The sequence below is a fragment of the Passer domesticus genome, chromosome 10 (assembly GCF_036417665.1).
Source record: "Passer domesticus isolate bPasDom1 chromosome 10, bPasDom1.hap1, whole genome shotgun sequence".
Lineage (NCBI taxonomy): Eukaryota > Metazoa > Chordata > Aves > Passeriformes > Passeridae > Passer > Passer domesticus.
This window is the reverse complement of record NC_087483.1, coordinates 9,775,312-9,797,746: the sequence shown is the minus strand read 5'-3', so window position 1 is coordinate 9,797,746 and position 22,435 is coordinate 9,775,312. Positions and strand designations below refer to the sequence as shown.

Genomic DNA, 22,435 nt, shown 5'->3' with positions numbered 1-22,435 from the left:
TTATTATCTACTGCCAGACTGCAGCTCCCAGCTGTGCAAATGACTCAGCAAGTCACTGAACATTGTAGCTTTTCTCTTTCCTAGCATGTAGAATTGAATTAATATAATAGCACTTGCCCTGCAGAGGTGGTTACAAGGGCTGAAAGGACAGTGCTTGGGAGATGTTTCAATGATTTACACAATGTCATGGTTTTTAATAACTTTCAAATAATTTTCTTTAACATTAGTCGAAAGAGACTTTTCCACAACATGGAAGATTTTGATTCAGTGCTTCATTTTTAAGAGCAGATGGCCATTTTGTAAGGGAAGTATGGATAGAAGTGATGTCCTGAGTCTTTAATGAACTGTGCTGGAAGCTTCTTGTTTATGTCTGGCTCTCAAACAGGAACTCACAGTAGAGTTGTTTGAAGCAACAGAAAGAACTTGGAAATAATTCCACTACAAATGTATTGTGTTGCTTTTTACAAAAATATCAGTTTTGTCAGTTCAGTGTAGTAAAAATGGTAGTAAAAATCTTGTGCTCTGCTCTGTATTAGGATATACAGTCCTTATTTTCTGTGGTTAATTTCAGTTTTTGCTGACCTGAGTGAGCCAGACCTGTCAGTTTTATTCAGGCAAAGTTCCCATGTAGAAGAGTTTGCCTCAGTAGGGTTTGACCCAGTTTTACTGTACTTGTTTAAACCTCCTGCTCCCTATATCATCTGGCAATCCATCCTCATGCATCTTTACATTGTCCATCTTTCTGCTTAGTAAAATACAATTTATTGATTAATTGAACAAAAAAGGTGAGCACTTGGTGTGTCTGCCTCAGACCTTTTTTTCCCCTTCTCCTAGAAGCTCTTCCTAATGCACTTGTCAGTGTGTGTCGCATTTGTGTGCTTTGAATCTAAGAGACTTCTTCAGTCAATGTAGGAAGGAAATCACTTTTGTAGACTGACAAAGGTGGATGTGGCCAGCCATGCAGCAAACACAAATTAAAAAAAAAAAAAGGTAGGAAAGACAGAGAGGTTTGTGGGTCAGGTTTATTTCATGAGAGAAAGGAGTCGGCTGGATGTAGGTTTCTTTGATTTGGCTGCAGGAAAACATTCAAATGAACCTGTCCCTTTTTACTGCTGCAGCAGGTAAGAGAACTGATTTGCCTTATTAAAATTATTATATTTATTTTAACTATAATGTCATAATTTTGTTCAGGCAATTAAATTCTTCCTAGCAACCTCTAATCCTTTTATCAGTTGTATCTGCTCTTGCAGGACTGATGCAATATTCTAATTTCTTTTCTGCTCTTTGCCTTTTGATGATGGTCAACAACATCTTCATGTAAAAAAAATTAAACATTAAGGAAAAGAAGAGTGCCTCTGATGGACTGTCTTCCACTTTGAAATAGGCAGGTTAGCCTTTATATACCAAATAAGAGTGTTTTGTAAACTGAAAAGAATCAAGTCTTGTATGAAAATGGATCTGTTGACAGTGAAAATTACTTCTTAAAAGGCATTCTCAAAAATACAAGGAAAATAAAGCAGAATTAGCCTTTGTGAGAAGTGTTTTTAATCTCGGACTTGAAAATGCATTAGGGATTTTCCCATGTATTGAGACGGAAAAGATTAGAAGGGACTGTAATAACAAAGCATTTTTCTTGTTGCTGAAATAACAGCATAGCCTCCTTAGAAGACATCATTATCCTGTTAATGAAATTATCTGCATTAATTCTGAAAATATCTTTCTTCAAACTGATAAAAAAACAATTTAAATCTGTAAAATAGCCACATATGTAACAGCCCCAAACAGCAGCAGACTTTGCTGTCCTGGTGATTTTGGACCATCACAATGTGTGTATTAATTAATCATTTTTACTGCTGTCAGTTCCTGCAGTTTTAAGGAGCAGAGGCAAGGCCTCTGTTTTCTCTCCTACAGTCTGTTCAGAGCCTAGAAAGAAGGGATTTTCAGCCTTGTTTGCAACAGTATGGACAAATGCTGAGATTTCACCTTCACTCTTGTTGATGCATTTTGCTTTTGAAGAGCCCCTGGATAAATAATCCCACAGCTGGAAGGAGAACCTCCCCTTCTGCACATCTTCCTTCTCTGTGTTCAGCTTCTTGACCATATCAACCTTCCCCTTCTTTTCTTCATGTCCCAGTTCCAGCTGAATAAGTGGCAAGTGCTTCTGCTCATTCAGCTCTTGTCTTCAATAATTCATGGGCTGGTATGAGGGCACCCTGCAGAGAAGGGGGAGTTGAAGTTTTGAACCTTCTTGGATTTAGGAGGGAGTTAATTCCTGGTCTCTCGTGCCCTGAACTGTGGGCTCACCCCCCGTAATCTGCCTTTTGCAAACTCTGAACTCCTCAAATCTGTTAGAGAATGTTGTAGATGTTTCTGTGGAGAAGAAATCCACAGGTTCTGTACTGCAAATAGATAAAGACTATTCCCTGAAACGTTGTTTTTGGCTCTTAAGTACTAGGGAAAAATGGGAAGCTTGGGCACAATGCTGTGCTTAGCATATCCTACTGCAGTGCTCTGCAGAGCTTCCTGCTTGGCAGAAGTGGGCTGCCAGGTTTTCTTTCCACACCTGCTTCTTTTAATATTGCATAAACCCCTGAGTATGGGGGTTGGATTCCACTACAGAAGAGAAGCAGCCAAATTGTCAGTGGTTTGTGCACTCTTTGTTCCCTGGAGGAAACTGTGAATACAGTTCTCCTAACTGAGTTGCATGTGGGGTCTTTGTGCACACAGCATGTCTTTGGTCCCAGCCATCCTAAGGGCTGGCACCAGTCTTAAACATGGACTCATGGAACTGGTTTCTCCTACAGCAATCCTTTCCCAGGCAGAAGAAATCCATGCCATGCCATTACAGGACACTTGCTGCCAGTTACTTGAGAAAGCAGAGGAGCTTTTTGTAAAGACACAGATGTTGTTTTGTCATTATGTACTATAGAAAAAAATCTTAAAACCTATTGTTGTTTGCTAGGAAGAACCTTAAAGCTCTTATAAATGGGATTGTTTTGGATCAAAATAGTTTCCAAGGCTTGGGTAATTGCAGTTAGGGTAGCATTCCTGAGCCCTCTTGTTTTGGTGTCCCACAAAGAGATCTGTTACACTGCCTGTGTTAAAGCCTTGCTTTCTGACAGTGTTTTGGATCTAAGAGTTACAGTTTTGGGGGCTCTGGGGGAAATCCTGTAAGTTATAATTGCCTTTAGAAAGAGCAGGGACACAAAGTATGGACTTGTACTTGAAGCTGGTAGGAAATCCAGTGGAACAGCTGCAGCTGCTTAAGGCACCCCGTGAATCAGTGTTCATCAAACTACCAGGTATCATACACTGAGAATGGACTTGAACATTTTTTCTCTAGCACTAGATGTTTAGTTTTTCATAGCTTTATTTGTGATGAGAACATTCCTCCACCTACAGGCGGTCCCAAGTCTCCCCTCTAGTCTTGTATAGATGAGGTGGTAGGACAGCCATTTTCATTGGGAAGTGTTATTTTTCTTTGTCTTGTGAAAACTGCCCCTCCCTGTACTTGTCAGTAGCTGGTGTGGTCCCCCTAATGTGATTTTCTGCAAGGCTACAGTGATGGGAATAAGCCTGTCATTCCAAAGCAGTAGCAAACACTGAGGTGGGAGCTAGTTCACTCGTGGAAACATGACACAACAGCATAAAATATAGGACTAACAGAGACTGCTGTGGGCAGCACTTTGTGTCCTTTATTAGGGGAAAAAAGGTAGATAGCTATTTGGGGAAGGGGATTTTTTGTTGTTTAAATGCTATTTATTTATAGGAAAAAGAAAAGTGGGGAATTTTGAAACAGGTACAGTGAAAAATAAAGTCACCACTGGCCAAAATGTAAACTGGTTTTCTTTTTAATTAAAGATCTTTTTAAATTTTATACTTTTAAGTACTAAATCTGTTGACTGTGAAGAATACAGCTATGTCAGAACACTTCAGAAGTTTTTAGTACAGTCAGTCAGGTGTGTAATACATATGAGTATAGTGTGAGGTGTGGTTTGTGCACAGCATGTGTTCTTCTAAGCAATTAGTGTGTAGTTTTGAAATGCACTTACTCCTAGGATTGGTTTCTGATGTTAGACCCAGTAGAAAGGGATCATGCTCCACGTGTTAAAATGCACAACTGCCTCATTCCTCATCCTGCATTAACCAACAGCCTGGCTGGTGTCACCCACTCCAGCATGACACAGTGGCTGCTGGTGCTAGAGCATGTGTCCATCCTGCTTTATTTTTCCTCTGTGTGTCTGTCTGTCCTGCAGCCTTTGTCTGTGTGTGTTTGTAAATGCAGTGGCGGAGGATAAGGTGGGGCTGCTCCAGCACTGCCCTGGCTGTGGGCCTGCTGCCAGCAGGGAGGGGCACCTGGCCCCCTCCATTTCAGTGTCTGTGCCCAAGGAGGAGCCCTGCCATTCAGATGAGGAGTACTATGAGCACCCTTTGTTCAGCTCACAGTGGACTGGCTCTAGTACACCCCCCCAGTGCCTCAGTGAAGAGCACAGAGGTCTTGTTGGGCCATGATGAAGGTGAACTGAGCATGGTCCCGTTTGGTTCCTCTTCCCCTCTACTCACCTGACATCCATTCCATTATTTATGTGCCTGGCGTTGCTGCCTTCTGGGGAGGGAAACCTGGTTGTGTTTTCTCTACAGACGGGAGTGAAGCCCCTCCAAGAGTTTCTCCGTGTCTCTGTAGCTTTGGGGTCAGTGTAACCGTGGTTCCAACCTAAATCAGGGATCTTGTTCTTCTGCCCTGGCTTAGAGCAGAAGCAAAAGGAGCAACTAGCTAAAAGAACTGGAAGATAATTTGTTTTTTGTGCTAGAGAAATACTGCCAAGAACAGTACACAGAGTAGGCCACAATATTGTTACTGAAAGTAAATCAATTGTTTACACAATGGGGTAAAATATGTCTATACCAAAGATAGCCTGGAAGGATTTTAATTTTAAAGAACCTTTAATTCTCCAGCAGGTGAAGTCAGTAAGTTCTACCCCAGTGTACACAGGTAATTTCAGGCCATATTGGGTCATGTTTGATTTCCAGTTGTTTTGTGGACACACTCCATTTGCATTGTGCCAGCTGACTGCAAACACAGAGGGGGAAAAAAAGCTTCTCTGTACCTCCTGTGTTTGTATGACCTGAGCACATCAGTAAGTAGTACTTTATCAGTAGGGGTTATGTAAAAGTAAAATCAAGGGAGAATCTTCTTCACTCACTAACAGAACAGCTGACTTCTCAAAGGTGAAATAGTTGAAGTTTCCTTTCACAGCACTCAGTCTTGGGAGCTGAAGTCAAAAATAGTACTGGATCCTCTAAAGGTTTGTGTCTCAGGAGGATGGAGCTGTCTCCCTGAAATAGGTCACTGGCTCATTTTAAGAAAGCCAGAATTGTTCAGAATTAACAGGATAATTGCAGAATTAACAGCCTAATACTGTAACAGCATCAATAAGAGATCAGCACTAATAACTGAAGATTGTTCATGTCAGCATATCTAACTGAAGGTAGGGAGATAGAAAAATTACAGGGGTAGGCTTACTTAGCTGTGTGCCTGCAGCTGTACATTACAGCCTGATCAGTTCTTGGGCAGCTTCCTTCCATATCATCTGCCTCTGGTGAGAGTGGAAGATCTCAGAACATCTATGTGGAGGAGAAAAAAGGCAGGTAAGCTGGATCATGAGTGGAAAGATAAGCATTATGGAACCCTGAGATCCTCTCAGCTGGTGAGAGCACGGTGCTAAAATGCCAAGATTCAATCCCTCTGTGGGTTGGTCACTTGAGAGTTGGACTTGATCCTTCTATGTGTGAAGGATCCTTCCTGCCCTTCCAACTGAGACTATTGTGTGAAACAGCTGTCCTTGCTGGCCAGCAGTCTGTTTGGCATAAGAGTCTGCTGCACAAGGAGAGGCTATATGATTATTTTGTTAATTCAAGGAAAACTTTCTGGTTTGGGTAATTATTTTTATTCACGTGTAAAGTGAATATTTATTTGTGTAAAGTGTTCCAGGAAATGAAGGAGTATTGCTCAGAGTAAATAAAAGGCTTTCCTTAGCATTTTTTAATTGAGAGGGCTGCACATACAAAAGTACATAAAATCAGAAAAAGAAAACTAAAGCAAGTTATTCAAGTCAAGGTCTCTTGTAGCCAGAAACCTGTTGTCCTGCAAGGCTGCTTTTACAATCTGCAAATATTTCTGCAATGCTCAGGTACTGGTCATGGTCTGATTCTGAATCTTCTGGCTTCTGTTCATTTAAGATAAAGTATCTAACCTTAATTATTTTATGCTATTAATAATGTGTTGTTCTTTACATAGTGATGTTTTCTCAGCCTCAAATAGTGTTAATGTTCCTTAAATCACTGTTTTAAGGCCATAGCTGAAACGGATGATTGATTGTCTGGTTTTCACTGGATCAATCTCAGGAGATAAACAAAGCCCTTGTAATTCCAAGAGGATGGATACAGCCACTTTCAGATTTGAAAATGCTGTGTTCTAGGCCTGGTTCAGCACAATATTTCATCATGAGACACATTTTAAACTCAGTGATGTCATCAGGTTGCCTGCAGTATGGCTGCTGGTCAGCTCCTTGAGTACATTGCTGAATCACAGGATTCACACTTAATCCTTACTTATTACCATAGGGACTACTAATAGTGCACAGTCATTTTTGTCTGAGTAGCAGTGGCAGGAGTACAAGCCTGGAATGGAGATTTTTCCAATAATTCTTTTGCCATGGCACAAGCAAAGACTGTTCTTGATTCTACTATACTGATCCTAACAGCCTATAGGCTGAGTGGTATGTTTTAGTAATTTGGATGAACATATATATGAATACATTGCATTCATTGGTTTCTTTGTCTTAATTGATGGTGAGGAGCCTGGGGATAAGTGGGGAAACAGCAAAGAAAATGAAGAGTGCTTATGTTAAAATAGTGATTTTCACATACTGATTTCAGGTGTCAGTGTAAGGGAGAAATTGTTTAGAAACCCATTCAGTGTAGGAAACTTGGCAGAAATCTTGCAAAAACCATTAATGATTAGCCATGCATAAGGCCTGTTAGGACTATGAAAGTTCCCAGTATTTTGCCAAGTCCAGGATTCATACAGTAGATTGACTTGCTGGCATTCAGCAGTCTGTATTACCAAGGTCAGTGGAAAGAAATCAATGCCTCATACCTTCCTCCACCTCAGCTGAATGTCTTGTACTGGACTAAACAGCACATTTATTAGAAGAATATCCATGTACTTTGAGTTCATTGATGCATTAGTGTTGTCAGAGCCATCCATCATTCCATTCCATCTCCATTTCCAAAGACTCTTTGACCGCTGTCATCCTTGGGAGAGGTATACCTGTAAAACACTATCAGCTCTCATCTTGTGGCATAAACATGCTTGTGTGTTGGGAGGCAGGCTTTTGGTTTGATTATTTCCCTAAGGAAAATTCAGTTCCATGGTGGCTAAAATGAACTGGGTACTGGCAGTCCTTTACAGACTTACATCAAAAATATTGGGCTGAAAGGGTTATGTTAATGCAGTCCTGGAAGGGTTATGTAAAAGCAATCCTGTTCAGCTGAGTGCTTGGTGTTTACTGTTGGTGGGGATGTCCCGTTATTTCCATCTCCAAGAAGAAGAACCAGTAAAGAGTCTGATGGCTGTGGAAGTGAAACCTGCTGCTCTTCCTGGGAAGAAAGTGGGGAAAGACCACAGGCCCCTCTTGAGCCTTTGGACAAGGCAAAAGCCCTCTGTGAGGGTCAGCTGGGTTCTGGTTCAGTGTCTCCTGAAGAAAAAGTGCCAAATGTGGCATCCAGCAGGGAGAGTGTGACCTTTGTGGGAGCACTCCTGAAAGACACACCCTCTTCCTTGGCTGAGGAAGGTGTGTCCTTCTTAAGTTTGCATGTGTTTGCTGCCAGCAAATCCTTCTCCAGCTTTCTCCAGTGCTTTCCAAGCCTGCTTCATTTTCTGTTTTTCCCATTTATTAGTATGACTGCTCTTGTTATTATGCTTGAAGAGTGTGTAGTGGATAATTTGATTGTGTAGGTGCTGTATGACAACATGGTTTCCCACCGCTGCAGCTGATTCCTGAGTTTTTTACTTTGCCATGATAAAATATTGCTTTGCAGCTAAGCTTATTCCTCTGTGTAAGCCTTTTTTCCCCATCTCAGATGTGTTTGCCAGTCACATTGCTAATCTATGTATTTTTTTTCTTTTTGGTGCAGAGGTTCATCTGCATTTCTTTCAAACAGCAGATTTGCCGCCTTTGACTATGACATAAAGATGCTTAAACTGTAGAAATGTTTTCATTTGCAGTGTGCAGGATTTTTGTTTGGTTGGTTTGGTTTTTTTGTGTGTGCTTCAGTGCATTCTGGTTTAGCTTCCTTAAAGCTATTGCTTCTTATATCATACCCTTGTCATCCATTGCAGTCCACCCCTCCTCTCCTCAGTCATTGCCAGAACTCTTATTTTTTTGCGTGTCCCACTTTATAACAAATATTTAACCCTGCTGGAGTGCCCTTCTTAGGCAAAATCTCCATCACTTCCACTGGGATGCTTGCCTTCAAAGTGAAGGTTAGGACTGGGTGCACTAGGTGAAGTTTAGACTTAATCTCTGAACAAAATGTTTACTGCAGTCATCTTTCAGTACATAAGAACTAGGCTTCAGTATTTTTGTTTTAATGGAGTAGTGATGTACCCACTCCCTACCTGTTTAAGGAATGCTGCATTTAGGAGGCTTGTGTTCTGAATGGCTCAGCTGAAGAACACTGAATTCCTTTGGCAGTCAGAATTGATTTGATGCCATTGGTATTGTTTGTTTGCACCACAGGAAGAGACACAGTGGGATACATAGAGAAAAGCAGTATCTAGCTATTTAATTGCTGTGAAATGAGGTTAATATCAGCCCAGTGGCCATGCTTTGTACTTCATGGGGATTGCAAGTCAGTCACCACATGTAAAAACATAAAAGAGCAAAATTACTGTAGGTGTACATTTCTAGTTTGGTTACCTGTAGATTTTAGAATGGCAGTTGCTTTTTTGACTCAGTATTAACATAGGTGAATATTTAATTAATGAGCAATACTTAGATACTAATTGTTCTAAAAACAGATTCATCAGAGCAACAAGATTCCTCCATGAACTTCAGATCTGAAGAAATTTAGAGTTGGCCCAATGCTAGTTGTAACAAGCTTTAGAAAAAACTCAAAAAACCTATTTTACAGATTAGTGTAGAAAGATATGCCACGTTCTGCAGTCATTCTCTTCATATTTTTCATTATAGGAAGATTTCAAGGAGATAGGAATCATCTTCCACAGGACATTAAAAATAGATCAAGCTATTAATGATTAACAGAGTGAGTATTAAAACAAAACTTAACTAGGTATTACCCTCTGAAAATAAAGTGGCAGAATATAAGAATAGCCTTTTTAGTTTCAAATTAACTTAATTAACACCTGATCTAGAGTCACAGAAATATGCCAAGTATTCTTTGACTTCAGCTACAGCTGTAGTTGACTGGCCATTTTGAAGACCAGACCTTCAAGATCTGGGAGTATTAATAGTTCTGTTGCTGATTTCCACATGCTGGTTTGGTGACAGCAGTGAGATTTTGGTCATTTGACAAAGAGCAAGTGTTATAAGTTGATACAGTTAAAAACCAGCCTCTTCTGAAACTTGCAAAACCTTTGCAGGCATTTTCTTAGTATTATTTTAGCATTATCTTAGCATTAGTTTAGGCTGCATGTAGAATGAAAATGTATAAAAATACATAGAAATGTATTACTATGTATGTTTTAAATATCAGCAACACACAAAGGTACCACTGATTACTTTGAAGTTTCAGACTTGACTAACACAAAACTAACATAAGCTACAGAGTCCAGCAAAGCTTCTAATGAAGTGAGGTTATTTGTGATTTTGCTGTTGTATACAAATCATGAAAACAAAGAATTTCCATGAAATCATCTCATTTCAGTGCTCACATTTATACAAGTACAACTCACATTTTTCTTAGAAAACCTTATATATTGAAAGGAAACTAGTATTTAACACTTTGAAGCAGATTTCTAGGTGGATGCCTTGCTGCATGCTCACATCTTTCTCCCTTTCCATTCCATCATTCATATTAAAATGTTGTAGGCCACGTGACTGCCTGCCTGTAAGTGCTTTAAATAATTTTGCTATAAAACCCAAACAAATTACTTCAGATTTACTTGCAGCCACGAAGATGGAATTCCGTGTCCAGGAGGGCACATGCCCTTTTGCAGCAGAACCATTAGACACAAAGCAACATGAATCTGGGAAGGACAGTAAGACTGTTGAGCAACCTAAATATGATGCCTTAGTTCCACAGTCAGCAAAAACAGAGGCTGCAGATAAAAAGGATTCAGAGAGCAAAGACAAAGAAAAAATGCTTTCACCTCCGTCAGAATGGATCTTGAAAACTGATTCACAGAAGAAAGAGGAAGCCAGTGTTGCAGAACCTGCTGCTAAGCCTCCTGCTCCTCAAGAACAAGAGCACTTGTCATCTCAGCTGCCTGAAGTGAGCAGGGCAGAAGAAAGGACTGCAGGTGTGCCCTCATCAACCAACCAAGCTATGGCTATCAAGTTTCAAGACAACCTCAAAGATATCCAAGGTGGTGCCATCAGCCATGGTGAAAGTTCTCTATTGCTACCAGAGCCCAAGGCAGAAGCAGCCAAAAGTGAACTTCCTTCAGGCCCATCTCCTGCTCTTCCCCAGGAGCTTTCACTCAAAGACAGTTTCAAACCACATCAGGAACCTACTGACCAACTGTTTGCCAAAGATCTCAGTAAAGATGAACAGATCCACAGAGACAGGACATTATCTCTCCAAGAAGTCTCAGCAGTAACTGTAGATGGATTGAAAACTCCAAGCACCCCAAAAATCCCTCCATGGGGAGAGGAAAAGGACATGACTAAGGATGAGAGTGATGAGGAAGAAAGGTTCAACTTTTTTGATAAAGGGGAGTCTCAACTATTAGATGATGGTAAAATTACCACAAAATCAGAAGTTAAGACACTTTCCCCAGACAAAACAGACTTTCAAAAAGATGGCGAAGCTAAAAAGTCACCTGATACTCTCAAAGCAGAAAAAGAAATGGACCAAAGTGGGCTCTCAGTAGCAGCAGATGTGAAAAAGGAGGCGCAGCAAAGCACGCAGGTACCCCCAGCTAAGTTAAGCCATGAACTGACCCTTGAGAAAACAGCAGAGCACCCTGCTACTGCTCAGTTATCCAGAGTAACAGAGAAAGCCCCTGAGGCACCAGCTTTAACCACTGAGAAGACTCCTACTCTTGAAGCTTCTCTAGAGAAAGATGTTAGAAAAGATACTGAGGATAAGACAAGTCTTGCAGCTCCTCATCAGATGAAGGAAGAGGAGGATCAGTCAGGAATGTCAAAGTATTTTGAAACCTCTGCTCTGAAAGAGGAAGCCTTCAAAGCAGATGGTCTGAAACAAAGCAGTGATTACTATGAGCTAAGTGACACTAAAGAGAGTAAATATGAGCCTTATCAGAGAGGTCCTCTAATACCTGAAGATGAAGAGGAGGAGGAAGAGGAAGAATTACAGACGGAATTAAATCAGCAGCAGAACGTGCATGCTCGTGAAATGGGGTACAGTACCCTGGCTCAGAGCTATACACCAGACACATCTGAAGAACCCAGTTCTCCAACAGAAAGAATGTTCACTATTGACCCCAAAGTCTATGGGGACAAGAGAGAACTTCACAGTAAAAATAAAGATGACCTAACTCTAAGCAGGAGCTTGGGACTTGGGGGGAGATCTGCAATTGAACAGAGAAGTATGTCTATTAACTTGCCCATGTCCTGTCTGGATTCAATAGCCCTGGGATTTAGTTTTGGTCGTGCACATGATCTTTCTCCCCTCGCTTCAGATATTCTAACTAACACTAGTGGAAGTATGGATGAAGGTGATGACTACTTGCCAGCAACCACACCAGCATTGGAGAAGGCCCCCTGCTTCCCCATTGAAAGCAGAGAGGAAGATGAGCACACAGAAGAAGAAAAAGTGATGGCAGAAGAAAAAGTCCAGCCTGAGACCTTGGCTGAACCATCTTTCCAGGCCAAAGATTACTACAAAAATGGGGCTGTCCTGGCTCCTGACCTGCCTGAAATGTTAGACTTGGCAGGAACAAGATCTAGATTAGCCTCTGTGAGTGCAGATGCTGAGGTGGCACAGAAGAAGCCAGTTCCTTCTGACACTGTTGTGGAAGACAGCAGCACAGCCCTGCCACCTGTGACAAATGAAAACCATGTAATTCTGAAAGCTGAAAGTCAGCTGGAAGACTTGGGCTACTGTGTTTTCAATAAGTACACAGTACCACTCCCTTCTCCAGTTCAGGACAGTGAGAATTTAACAAGTGAAACCTGTTTTTCAGACGAAAAACTGAGACGTGGCCTCGCTCCTGACTTGTCTTTAATAGAAGTGAAGCTGGCAGCTGCTGAAAAATCAAAAGGAGACTTCCTCAGTGAAAGAGCTTTAGGTCAGCATGGCGAGTCCACTCTGGTGAGGGACTTTGAGGAGGAGAAAAAAGACAAACTGGATACTGTGTTAGAAAAAAGTGAAGATCAAGTTGACTCTAAAGAGGTGTGTCCCATTAAAGGAGCAGAACCAGAGAAGACAAGAGCTGAGGGAGTGTTAGAAAGGAAAGAAGAAAGTGTGGCTAGTAAAGTTCATTTACCTGCCGATACAATGTATGACAGAATTTCTGCTTCAGAGACAGCAATAGAGAAGGATTCTATTTGTTTGTTGTTGGAGAAGGAGAAGACTCTTAGTGTTGTTCATGAACTTGCTGAAATAGCTGATATAGAACCTCCAATTAAACCAGATTACAATGCTATTAAGCATGATATGGAGGTAGCCGCAAGGAGAGCTGACCAAGAATATCAGAGTAAGTTGGACAGTAAGATCAGTGAGGCTGTTTCCCTTCCATTAGGGAAGGACAAAGCTTCTCTTAAAAAAGCAGAGCCTGAACCCAAAGACACTCAGCAGAAAGAAGAGACCATCTTCTCCAGAGAAGCAAAGGATGCAGATGTACTTTCCAAGACTGAGCCTTGTTTTGCAAAGGACAGCAGCAAACTGTCAGAAATTGAAATTAAGGAAAAAGTAACTAAGCCAGATCTGGTACATCAAGAGGCAGTTGATAAGGAGGAATCTTATGAATCTAGTGGAGAGCATGATCAAGCCCAAGAAAGTTTGAATGGAGAATCTGTGAAACCAGAGGATATCAAAGCAGAGCATCCAAAACCTCCTGTGTCTGGGGAAGAGATACCTACACAGGTACCAGCTAAGGGGACTTCTGCAGAGCTCCTCTTTCCAAAAGCCGAGCCTCTCCAGGAGGAGCCTGCTGAGATTCAGATGGAGAGCATACCACAACTTGCAGAAGGAGCTGAAGAGACTCTTGACAAAGCTGTGAAACCTTCAGAAACCCAAAAGCTGCTGCCATGTGAACTGGCAGCTGGGGCCCCGAAAGAGGAGGAATATGAGGAAGAAGAAGTGGAAGCAGGGCAAGAAGCAAAAGAAGAGGATAAACAGCATCTTGTATCAGAAATGCCCCCAGAGTTTGGCGAGCCTGCTGCAGAAGAAATGGGAGCCAAGAGTAGCCCAGAAGCCCTGCCTGAGCTGAAAGGCATTATTGAATCAGTGGTGACAGTGGAGGATGACTTTATCACTGTGGTGCAGACAACAGTTGATGAGGGTGAATCTGCTTCTCACAGCGTGCGATTCGCTGCTACTCAGCAGGAAGACATTGAAACGGGAGACTCCCAGGCTGAGGAGGAGCTAGATGTTGAAGAAGTGGAAGTTGAGCCCAAGGAAGGCTCCCGAGAGGCTCCTGCTTCACCTCAGAGAGAAGAAATCCTGCTCACTAACTACAAAACAGAGACGTGTGATGATTACAAAGATGAAACAACAATTGATGACTCCATCATGGACACGGACAGTCTCTGGGCAGACACTCAAGGTGTGCATTATCCTTTCTGTTTTGTCTGTTGAATATTTTTGCTTCCAAATCATAATGATTGAAAAGCAAAACTATTGCAGTTAATAATAGTAATCTCAGCATGTTTCAGAAAAATGGCAAAAATAGTTTGCTTTTTTAAAATTAATAATCTGCTTGGTCTTCAACTATTTTTTCCCTGCTCCTCTGAAGTATTGTTAACATTTGTTACTAATCTTTTGTTTGTTGTTGTAATTTGCTCTGATCCTACAGATGATGATAGGAGCATCATGACTGAACAGTTAGAGACTGTTCCTAAAGAGGAGAAAGCAGAAAGAGAATTGCGAAGATCATCTCTTGATAAGCATAAAAAAGAGAAACCTTTTAAAACTGGGAGAGGCAGGATTTCTACTCCTGAAAGGAAAATAGCTAAAAAGGAACCTAGCACACTCTCCAGAGATGAAGTGAGAAGGAAAAAAGGTTCATTTCACACTCCTATTACAATTTTTTTTTATTTTCTTACTATTTTACCATACTATCTGGTTACTCTGTTGTAGATTACGTGCACCATGGCATTATTAATAGTAGTGTTTTCTAATGAGATATTGTACAACTGTGTGAGAAGCCATGTCCAAGGCTCACTGCTCCACTGGTCCTATTTCATTGTAGACATCCCCAATGATTACTGGGTAATGCACCAGTGCTCCCCCTCTTCCAGCATGGGATTTGTTCCCCTCAGAAGAAGCACCGTGTTGGGTTGGAGTTGTGGGGCAGTGGGCCTGACACTTGACATATTGATCGTATGAAATGGTTTGCTGGGTTTTTTTCTGATTCTATGTTTTTGTGTTCTTTTTGTCCATAGCAGTGTATAAGAAAGCTGAACTTGCTAAAAAAACTGAAGTTCAGGGCCACTCTCCCTCCAGGAAAATAATTTTAAAACCTGCTATCAAATATACTAGACCAACTCATCTCTCCTGTGTTAAACGGAAGCAGACAGGTGACTGCGTTCTGTTCAGTTATGCAATGTGGCTGGCAAACATAGACATTTTCTTTTGTAAATCTCATAGCTCTAGCAGCTTCTCTATTTTTTTTTTCTTCCAAGAGTATCAATCTTCACAAATAGTATTGCTTTTTTAGTGTTTTGTACCATTTTTCTTTTATTCTTTCTTTCTTTCCTGGTATTTGTTTGTTTGTTTGATGGAGGCAATGATCATGTATGCTTGTCATTGCTTGGGCCTCCAAGTGCTGTGGTTGTAACTTGGCATCGTGCTTAGAGTGTGGTGTTCTAGGAATCTCTACTCATCTTTAATTTGTGGATGATTTTTTTGTTTATTTTAATTTTTTTTTTAAATTATGCTTTATTTTTTTTTCTGGTGGGAAAATGTTGGCAACTTAAACCATGGTATGCATTTCCATTATTCTGCTTTTTTACTCTCATGCATAATAATAAGTGTTTCAGACTTATATTTTGTTTATTGATGTATCTGCATTGACAATTCCCAATCTGTCACTGATGTTTATGCTGTACAGTCAAAATCCACAGGGAGAATCCAGCCACATGCAGCATGGAGCTGAGAGAGAAGAAATCTGGGCTCACACTGCGAAATGCATTCCAAGCAAAAAATCTTAATATTTGGTAGAGGAAGATGAAAGGAAGAAAGAGATGATTCCTGTTATGACTTCATAGGTGTATCATTATTTAGAGGACCAAAATAACTCTTGCAGCATTTTCACATATTATTCATGGTTCTTGTGAGTTCCAAGTGGAAGGATGAACATCTTGACATTCATTGTGATCTTCAAAAAAATTGCCAAGAGAAGCCAGGTTTTCTGTCGTGTAACACAGCCACATGCTGTAGTGTGGTTGTTTGGAACTAGGGCTAATATGAGAAGAACCAGGCACAGCAATGCAGAAGTGCACAGGCATCTTCTCACAGCTTAGGAATTAACAGGAAGATTCATTACCCATCGTATGTTAAGCAAAGCAATACCAAAAGTGTTGCCAGGCAGTCATTCCCTGCAGTTTTGCACCAGTCCCTCCTGTTGTGGATGTAGGCCAGCCCCAGCAGGGAGGTCTGAGCAGTGGAAATGCAGTCAGAGGATGCTTTAGAGCAGGTTTGGTCTCATGCCTCTGCTGTAGGAAGTGTGGATTGTATCCTGCCTGTGTTCCATTGGGACACCAGAACTAACAATCCCATCCCCTTGCTCCTGTGACAGAATCTCATCCATTTGCTTCCCTCTCTCAGGAGAAATAAAAGCAAAGGCTTCTTCTGTCCACTCTGTGTTGCATTGATGGCTCCTCCTCAGTTTGCAGTCTCTGGGCTGTCCTAACTTGCGCTCTGAACCAGAACTACCCAAAAGGGAGGAATTTTAAAACAGAGTTAAAACATTTCTCCTTGCTGTCTCTTGCTGCTTGCTGAAGCACAACTTGATAGCTCAGAAGTTACAACCCATAATTGACATGTTCTTTCAAAAGCCCCAGGGATTCAGTAAGCTGTGAACATGGGTGGGGGAAAGGCACTGGCTTTGTAGTGCTCTCAACTCTACACTTCTACAGCCGTGTGGTCAGAGCTGTCATGCCCTCAGGTACTCTACCACGACCTGCTCTGAACTGTTCTGACCTTTAGGAGCCCAAAGAGAACTGAGTCATAGCAATGGGCTTGGATAAAATCTGCCCTGTGTCTGAAACATGTGCTGCCTTGGCAGATCTCAGTATTAGTATTAGTCAAATGTATTAGTCAAAGTGAGAAATTTAATACAAAAACGGTCTCCCTTACTAAAGTCCTCCCTTATTTAAGTCCTGAGCTGGAGAGCAACTAAAATGATGGACCCAGATGGACTGATCATAAAACTTTCAGAAATGTGGCTTGAACTTTGAGCTCTAAAGCAGAGGAGCTGAAACCATGCCAGAAAGTGATCAAAAATGTTTTTTAGAATGTTTTAGCACACTCATTGTTGCTGGAAAAATTACAGTATGCCTTATTTTTGTCTACCTCCCATTTTTATACTTCCTGATGGGACTTGGGGGAAGACCATAAGAAAGTCTGCAGTGCTGTTTGATATTCTACGAGTGCAGGTGGTCATATATTATCTTACATATCCCTGAACTTGATTGTGTCATCCAGGTCTCTTCAGGATCTGGAATCTAGAGAGACATTGTCTCTCTCCCATTTTCTTTTTATATGAAATACGGCACCATTTCTTGAAGCCAGTTTTGACTGTCAGTGCATCCTGTTTGGAGTGGTCTTGTCAGCTTCAGTGATGCCTGGGTAATGAAGCCCCCCAAAAGTTCTTGGCAGTGTAGTCTACAGAGCTTTGAGTGTGTTGCAGTCAGTTAAAATCTCCACACTGCATTTACCATGACTTCAAAATGAAACGTGTCCAGTCATAAGATACAGATATCTACCAAAATAAGTTAATATCTGCTTTTGTGTTTTGCACAATGGCCCAGAAAAGTACATTTTTCTCTTAATGCCCCTCAATACCCAAAAAAAAAAATTCCCACATCACTGGGAAGCACTGGGAAGTACCAGTAACTTACAGGACCAAATCTATGAGGCAGGGACTGTTTTTTGAAAGACTTGTCATTGCCATTTGAAAAAGAAGTTGTAAGGCCAACCCTGATGAGAGAGTTGGGAAGTCTTTGCCTTGGCTGGTGTAGGTCCATGAGTGAAACCCCCAACCTGGCCTGGGTTTTGTTGGTGGCTCTGAGATGCAGTGTGTTATCAGAGGAGTGTTTTTGGAGGCAAGGCCAGGACAATGACATGGCCATGATATGCTTCTGTTTCTTGTTTTCAATTGTGGGGTTGCCCCCTGAGCTGAAACATGTTTGTAGGGCCTGTAGAAATCTTGTGTTCAGGTGGAGAAGTTGTGGTTGTTACCAGGAACATTGGCACAAGTTACACAGCTTTTTTCCAGCTCCCAGTGGTGACTGGTTAGGGTTGAATGCCAAGGGAAGGAGGAAAGAAGCTGTTTGTGGTTATCTAGAAGAGATGGAAACCAGACCCAAACCAGCAGTAACAGCTGTGGTAGAGTGTGACATGGGAAGACTCTGCTGTACTCACCTCTCTTAAAAATTCAGAAGAACTGAAGTAGGCAGTTATATATTCTTTTCCTGCTCACAAGTTCTCTCTCATACACCTTGGACTAGAGTGGGTAGTGTGACAGAAAACCAGGGATAACCTCACTGTGCCTGGGAGCTGCATAACAAATGGGAAAAAATAATCTGACCTTTGCTGTATGAGGAATTAGGGTTGGTTTAAAGTTGGAAAACAGTTTGGTTTATAGCAGAAGGTTGTCATTTGTGATTGTTGTCCTACTTCTGTTTTTACCAAGAGAATCCTGGCACAGGTGCCAGAAGATTTCACATTAGTTACTAAGTGGCACATCACTTCCTAAGCAGCATCCTTGGAGTGACACTAATAACCTGCTTTCCAAAAAACTGCCTCATTCAAAAACAGTGTGAATGGAAGTCCAAGAGAAAGATCTTTCCTCAAACCATGTATCAAATAAATTAAATACTGCATTAACATTCTTGATGTCCCAGATAAACCTTGAATTTCTAAATTCTTGAGAGCTTAGTTGACCGTGACACACTGACCTTGTTGGCACAACTAGGATGAAAATTCAACCGTGAATCTCTCTCTATCCATTATGAATGTTGGCTAATATTTTGAAAGTGGTGACTATAGAGGCCTCTCTTAAAATTTTCATTTGTGGATGATTTAAAGGAGCTTGATTTTTAGAGGACAGTCCTGAAAATCAGGATGCTATGTTTTCTGAGGATTGAACAAAACCTTATATTTGTCAGCTATTTCTGGAACTTTTTTCTTTTTGTTTCTAGACTTTTAGGAACATGAATACAAAATTTCATTTTCTTCCAAACACATAGAATACCATTTTACCTCAAGTAAGCTGAATACAGAAAAATTTTAAAGCAAGTAAATGTCTGCATACAGGGTATTCAGTTCAGGGTATTTCACAAAGTACTTGCTTTGCACAGTAGTTTCAAGGCATTTAATTGGTCTAACAAGTGTACTGAATGGAAATGCTTATTATTACTGTCTTTAACTATCAAGTCTTTCTTTGGATTTCTCAGCAGCAGGTGGTGAAACAAACCAGGCTCCTGCTGTATTTAAACAAGCAAAGGAAAAACTCTCAGTGAGTAAAATAATCTTATTGTTCATCTCTATAATCTCCTTTTGCCCTTATTTCACATCGTTTTGTCTTAATTCAGTAATTGTGTGTTCCATTTAAAATTTGTTCACCATATTCATTATTCATTTAAAAGGATAGTTAAAACCACCTTTCCTGAATAACCTTAGAAGTCTAGTCTCAAGTGGTAGATGGTGACAGTTTGCAGACCCACAGAGGCACACGGACTCCAAACTGCAGGACTTGAAGTCTGGGCAGCATTTTGAGCCAGGCCATTCTGTGGGAAAAGCTGCATATCATGGCCCTTCCTGCAGCACCCAACCTGCACTGTCACCTTGCTGGACTGCTGTGTGTTAGAAAACCACAGAAGGCAGAAGCCACCCCCATGACTGCTGGATATCTCCTGGTGTCCATTCCACAGCCCAGTGTTCTGCAGGGGCCATGCCTGTGTAGAAGTTACTGGCCAGCAGAATTTACATTTACTACTTTCAGTATGGCCACTTCCTGAGCCACTGTCTGTGCTATAATCTGTCAGAGTACAGCCTTGCCTTGCCTTGCCTTCAGCTGCTGTACAGCTTTTTCTGCTTCCTGTGTCTGGCTCTCTTAAGGAAAGACTCCCTTGCTGCTTGCTGATCCTGCGCTGTTTCTGTCCCATCCCTCCAAAATCCCCAGGAAACCAACCTCCATTCACTCTCCTCTATGCAATTATATTTGCCATGACAGTGACACATGCTAATTCTCAGCTGCAGCACAACACTTTGTTATCATAAAACATAGAATATGTTTTATAGTCAGTTTTGTTATTCATGTTCAATGTTGAGTTGGAAGGGACCCATCAGGATCATCGAGTCCAACTCCTGGCCCTGAGCAGGACCATCCCCCAGCATTAACAATTAACAATTTCTTTAGAATTTTTCTAAATTTCCTAGTATATTCCATGGGTGATTTCTTTTGTTTGTTAAACCAGACTCTCAGTTCTTTGGGGAGCAAAAAGCTGTGTCACATGAAGTGCTACACACTGTTTATGAATTGTAAGAAACTGGTGGTGCTGAGAGCAGTGTAACCTTTTGGAGGCACCATGGTTTTTCAGGTCTGACCCATTCCAGCTCAGAACTGCGAAGCTATTAGAGCTTCTTTACAAGTGAGTAAGATCTGGGCAGGTTTATGGGCTGAGTCTGAGCATGTTTATTGCTGTCTTTTCTTGACAGACCATCAACACTTGCACAAGAGAAGCCAATACTTGCCCATTTTCAGTGTTTATGGAGTGCTCTAGTACAAGCACTGCAAAATCATTCTGTGAAATTATCTTTCTGTTTACCTTTCCTATTCCCTGCACCTTATGTTATAGCACACACCAGAAAGCTGTCCCCTGCTTACTTTCTCTCCATGTTGCCTTGCCTCTCTGGTTGCCACACTCACACACCTCTTGGATATTTTCTGTGCCTTGCCTTTGCCTCTGCTTTTATAAAGACCTCTCCCTATTTTTGTTGTTTTGTTTCTTCGTGGTTTTCAGCTTTTATGTCCTTCAAGTGCAGCCTTTTCCTCTCCACTGGTAATGTTAGATTATCCAGCCTGGTCAGTTTTGTTATTCATGTTCAGACTGCAGTTTACACAGGACAAGTTCAGGAAAAGCTAAACAGTTCCATCTGCTGGAAGCAGCTGTGTAGCTGCAGTTCACAGTGAGGTGATGAAAACCTGTGCCATGTGTTAGGAACACCTTGAAATAAGATGAAGGTTCTGCATCCCCAGTTCAGCAATCCCTGAGTTTCAATGAGAGTCACATAGATCTTTGTCCTCTGGACAGCTGACCCTTCCAGCAACATAAATTAAAACATAGGTCAGAGGTGAAGTATTGCTAACAGCCTGAGTTTTCCTACAGGGATTGAGACACGGTTTCTTTGCGTGCTCAACCAGCTCTGGGCAGATTCTGCTGCTATTCCTGATGCTAAAAAGTGCCTTGTTACTTAAGTAACATGGAGGGACTCCAGACTGTGATAACCAGAGCTGTGCAGTAGCTCAAGGTCATGCCCTTTCCCCATCTGTTCCATTGACAGATCTCAGTGCTGTCCATCTTTAGCATCCACATTAGATACATGTATTGACAGAGGACACTGAGCTATACGAGTGAAAATCTTTGCACTGTGACTAGAACCTTAATCTCCAAGAGTTTTTCAGTCTCATTATAGGGGTAATTTCTTGCATGCAAGTTGGAAATGGTGAAAACCACAGAATGAAGATTTGGGCCTCAAGCAATGTGTGCTTAGCTCTATCTCTAGTTCAGAAAGCCAGATGAAAGGTGCTTGCAGAATGTCTGCTTCTTGGGGCCACCCAACATAGATAACCTGCTTCCATAGTTTCAGCATCAACAAAAACCTTCAAGGATTTCTAAACACCATCCAGAGTTTCACAAATGGATGAGACCCATAAATTGAACTATGACAAACCAGTAAAAGTCTAGCAAAGCCTTTGATTTGACAGAAACACATATTCTGTGGTTTCTGTGTAAAATAATTATTCACTGGTTTCCTTCTGTTTGTTCTCAGACAATAAAATAAGTATTAAAAAAGAAAGAGGCATAATTATGCTGCAAAACTCATTAAGGGAATATGCTCTTGCTAGTAATGCACTTCCATCCTAATTTCTTGTCTTGCTACTGAGGATGACATCCAGTAGAACTCCTCTCAGCTGTACTGTAGGACTGGAATTGCTTGATACACAGTTCTGCATTCAGTTAAGTGGGTGATGTCACAGGTGACATTCAGCACACCAGCCTCAGTTTTCCATAGGCTGAGAATATAGCCTGAGCCAGAGCCCTGTCAGAGCTGGACAGCACATTCTTTTCTCATTTTCTGACAAGACAACTTAAAAGCAGCTCATGTAGCTTTTCTGAACATTGGGAAAGTCTAGGGGATAGATTGAGATCAAATGCCAAGTTCAGTGCAAATCCCAGGAGGACAAGCCCATTGGGATTGTTCCTGTGAGTAATTTCATGCCAGTATGACTACAGAGAGGATCAGGACTACCAAGGTAACACCTTTGCAACTGCTCTTTGTAATATCAGTTATACCTATGGAAGAAAAAAGGTGTTTCTGAGCAAGTAGCCCTATTCTGTTTCAAGGAGATTCCTTTTTGTAAAGCAGTAAGATGCTCCTAAGTATTAACAAAGATTTTCCGTCTGTCCTGTTGGTGTTTAATTGTTCTTCCAATGGGATATTGTCATTATTTGGTATCAAACAAGTATTTGTTCACAATAACACACTGTGTCAGCCTTTCAACCATATATGCTTTCCTCATCCCAGGACTCCATAGTGCCAGTATAAATTTATG

General features: G+C 41.3%; 1 protein-coding gene across 50 annotated transcripts in view; it reads left to right on the top strand.

Annotated features, from left to right (window-relative positions):
- The window catches only part of MAP2 (microtubule associated protein 2), a 224,647-nt gene that overhangs the window by 178,503 nt on the left and 23,709 nt on the right, over window positions 1–22,435 (top strand). For 33 of the 50 annotated variants that reach the window (XM_064433657.1, XM_064433692.1, XM_064433689.1 and 30 more), the window contains 4 exons: window positions 10,184–13,978; window positions 14,228–14,434; window positions 14,817–14,951; window positions 19,053–19,114. In XM_064433657.1, coding sequence (XP_064289727.1) covers window positions 10,184–13,978; window positions 14,228–14,434; window positions 14,817–14,951; window positions 19,053–19,114 — 4,199 coding nt within the window. The remainder of the gene's footprint in view (window positions 1–10,183; window positions 13,979–14,227; window positions 14,435–14,816; window positions 14,952–19,052; window positions 19,115–22,435) is intronic. The other 17 variants (XM_064433705.1, XM_064433681.1, XM_064433703.1 and 14 more) reach the window with 7 other exon arrangements.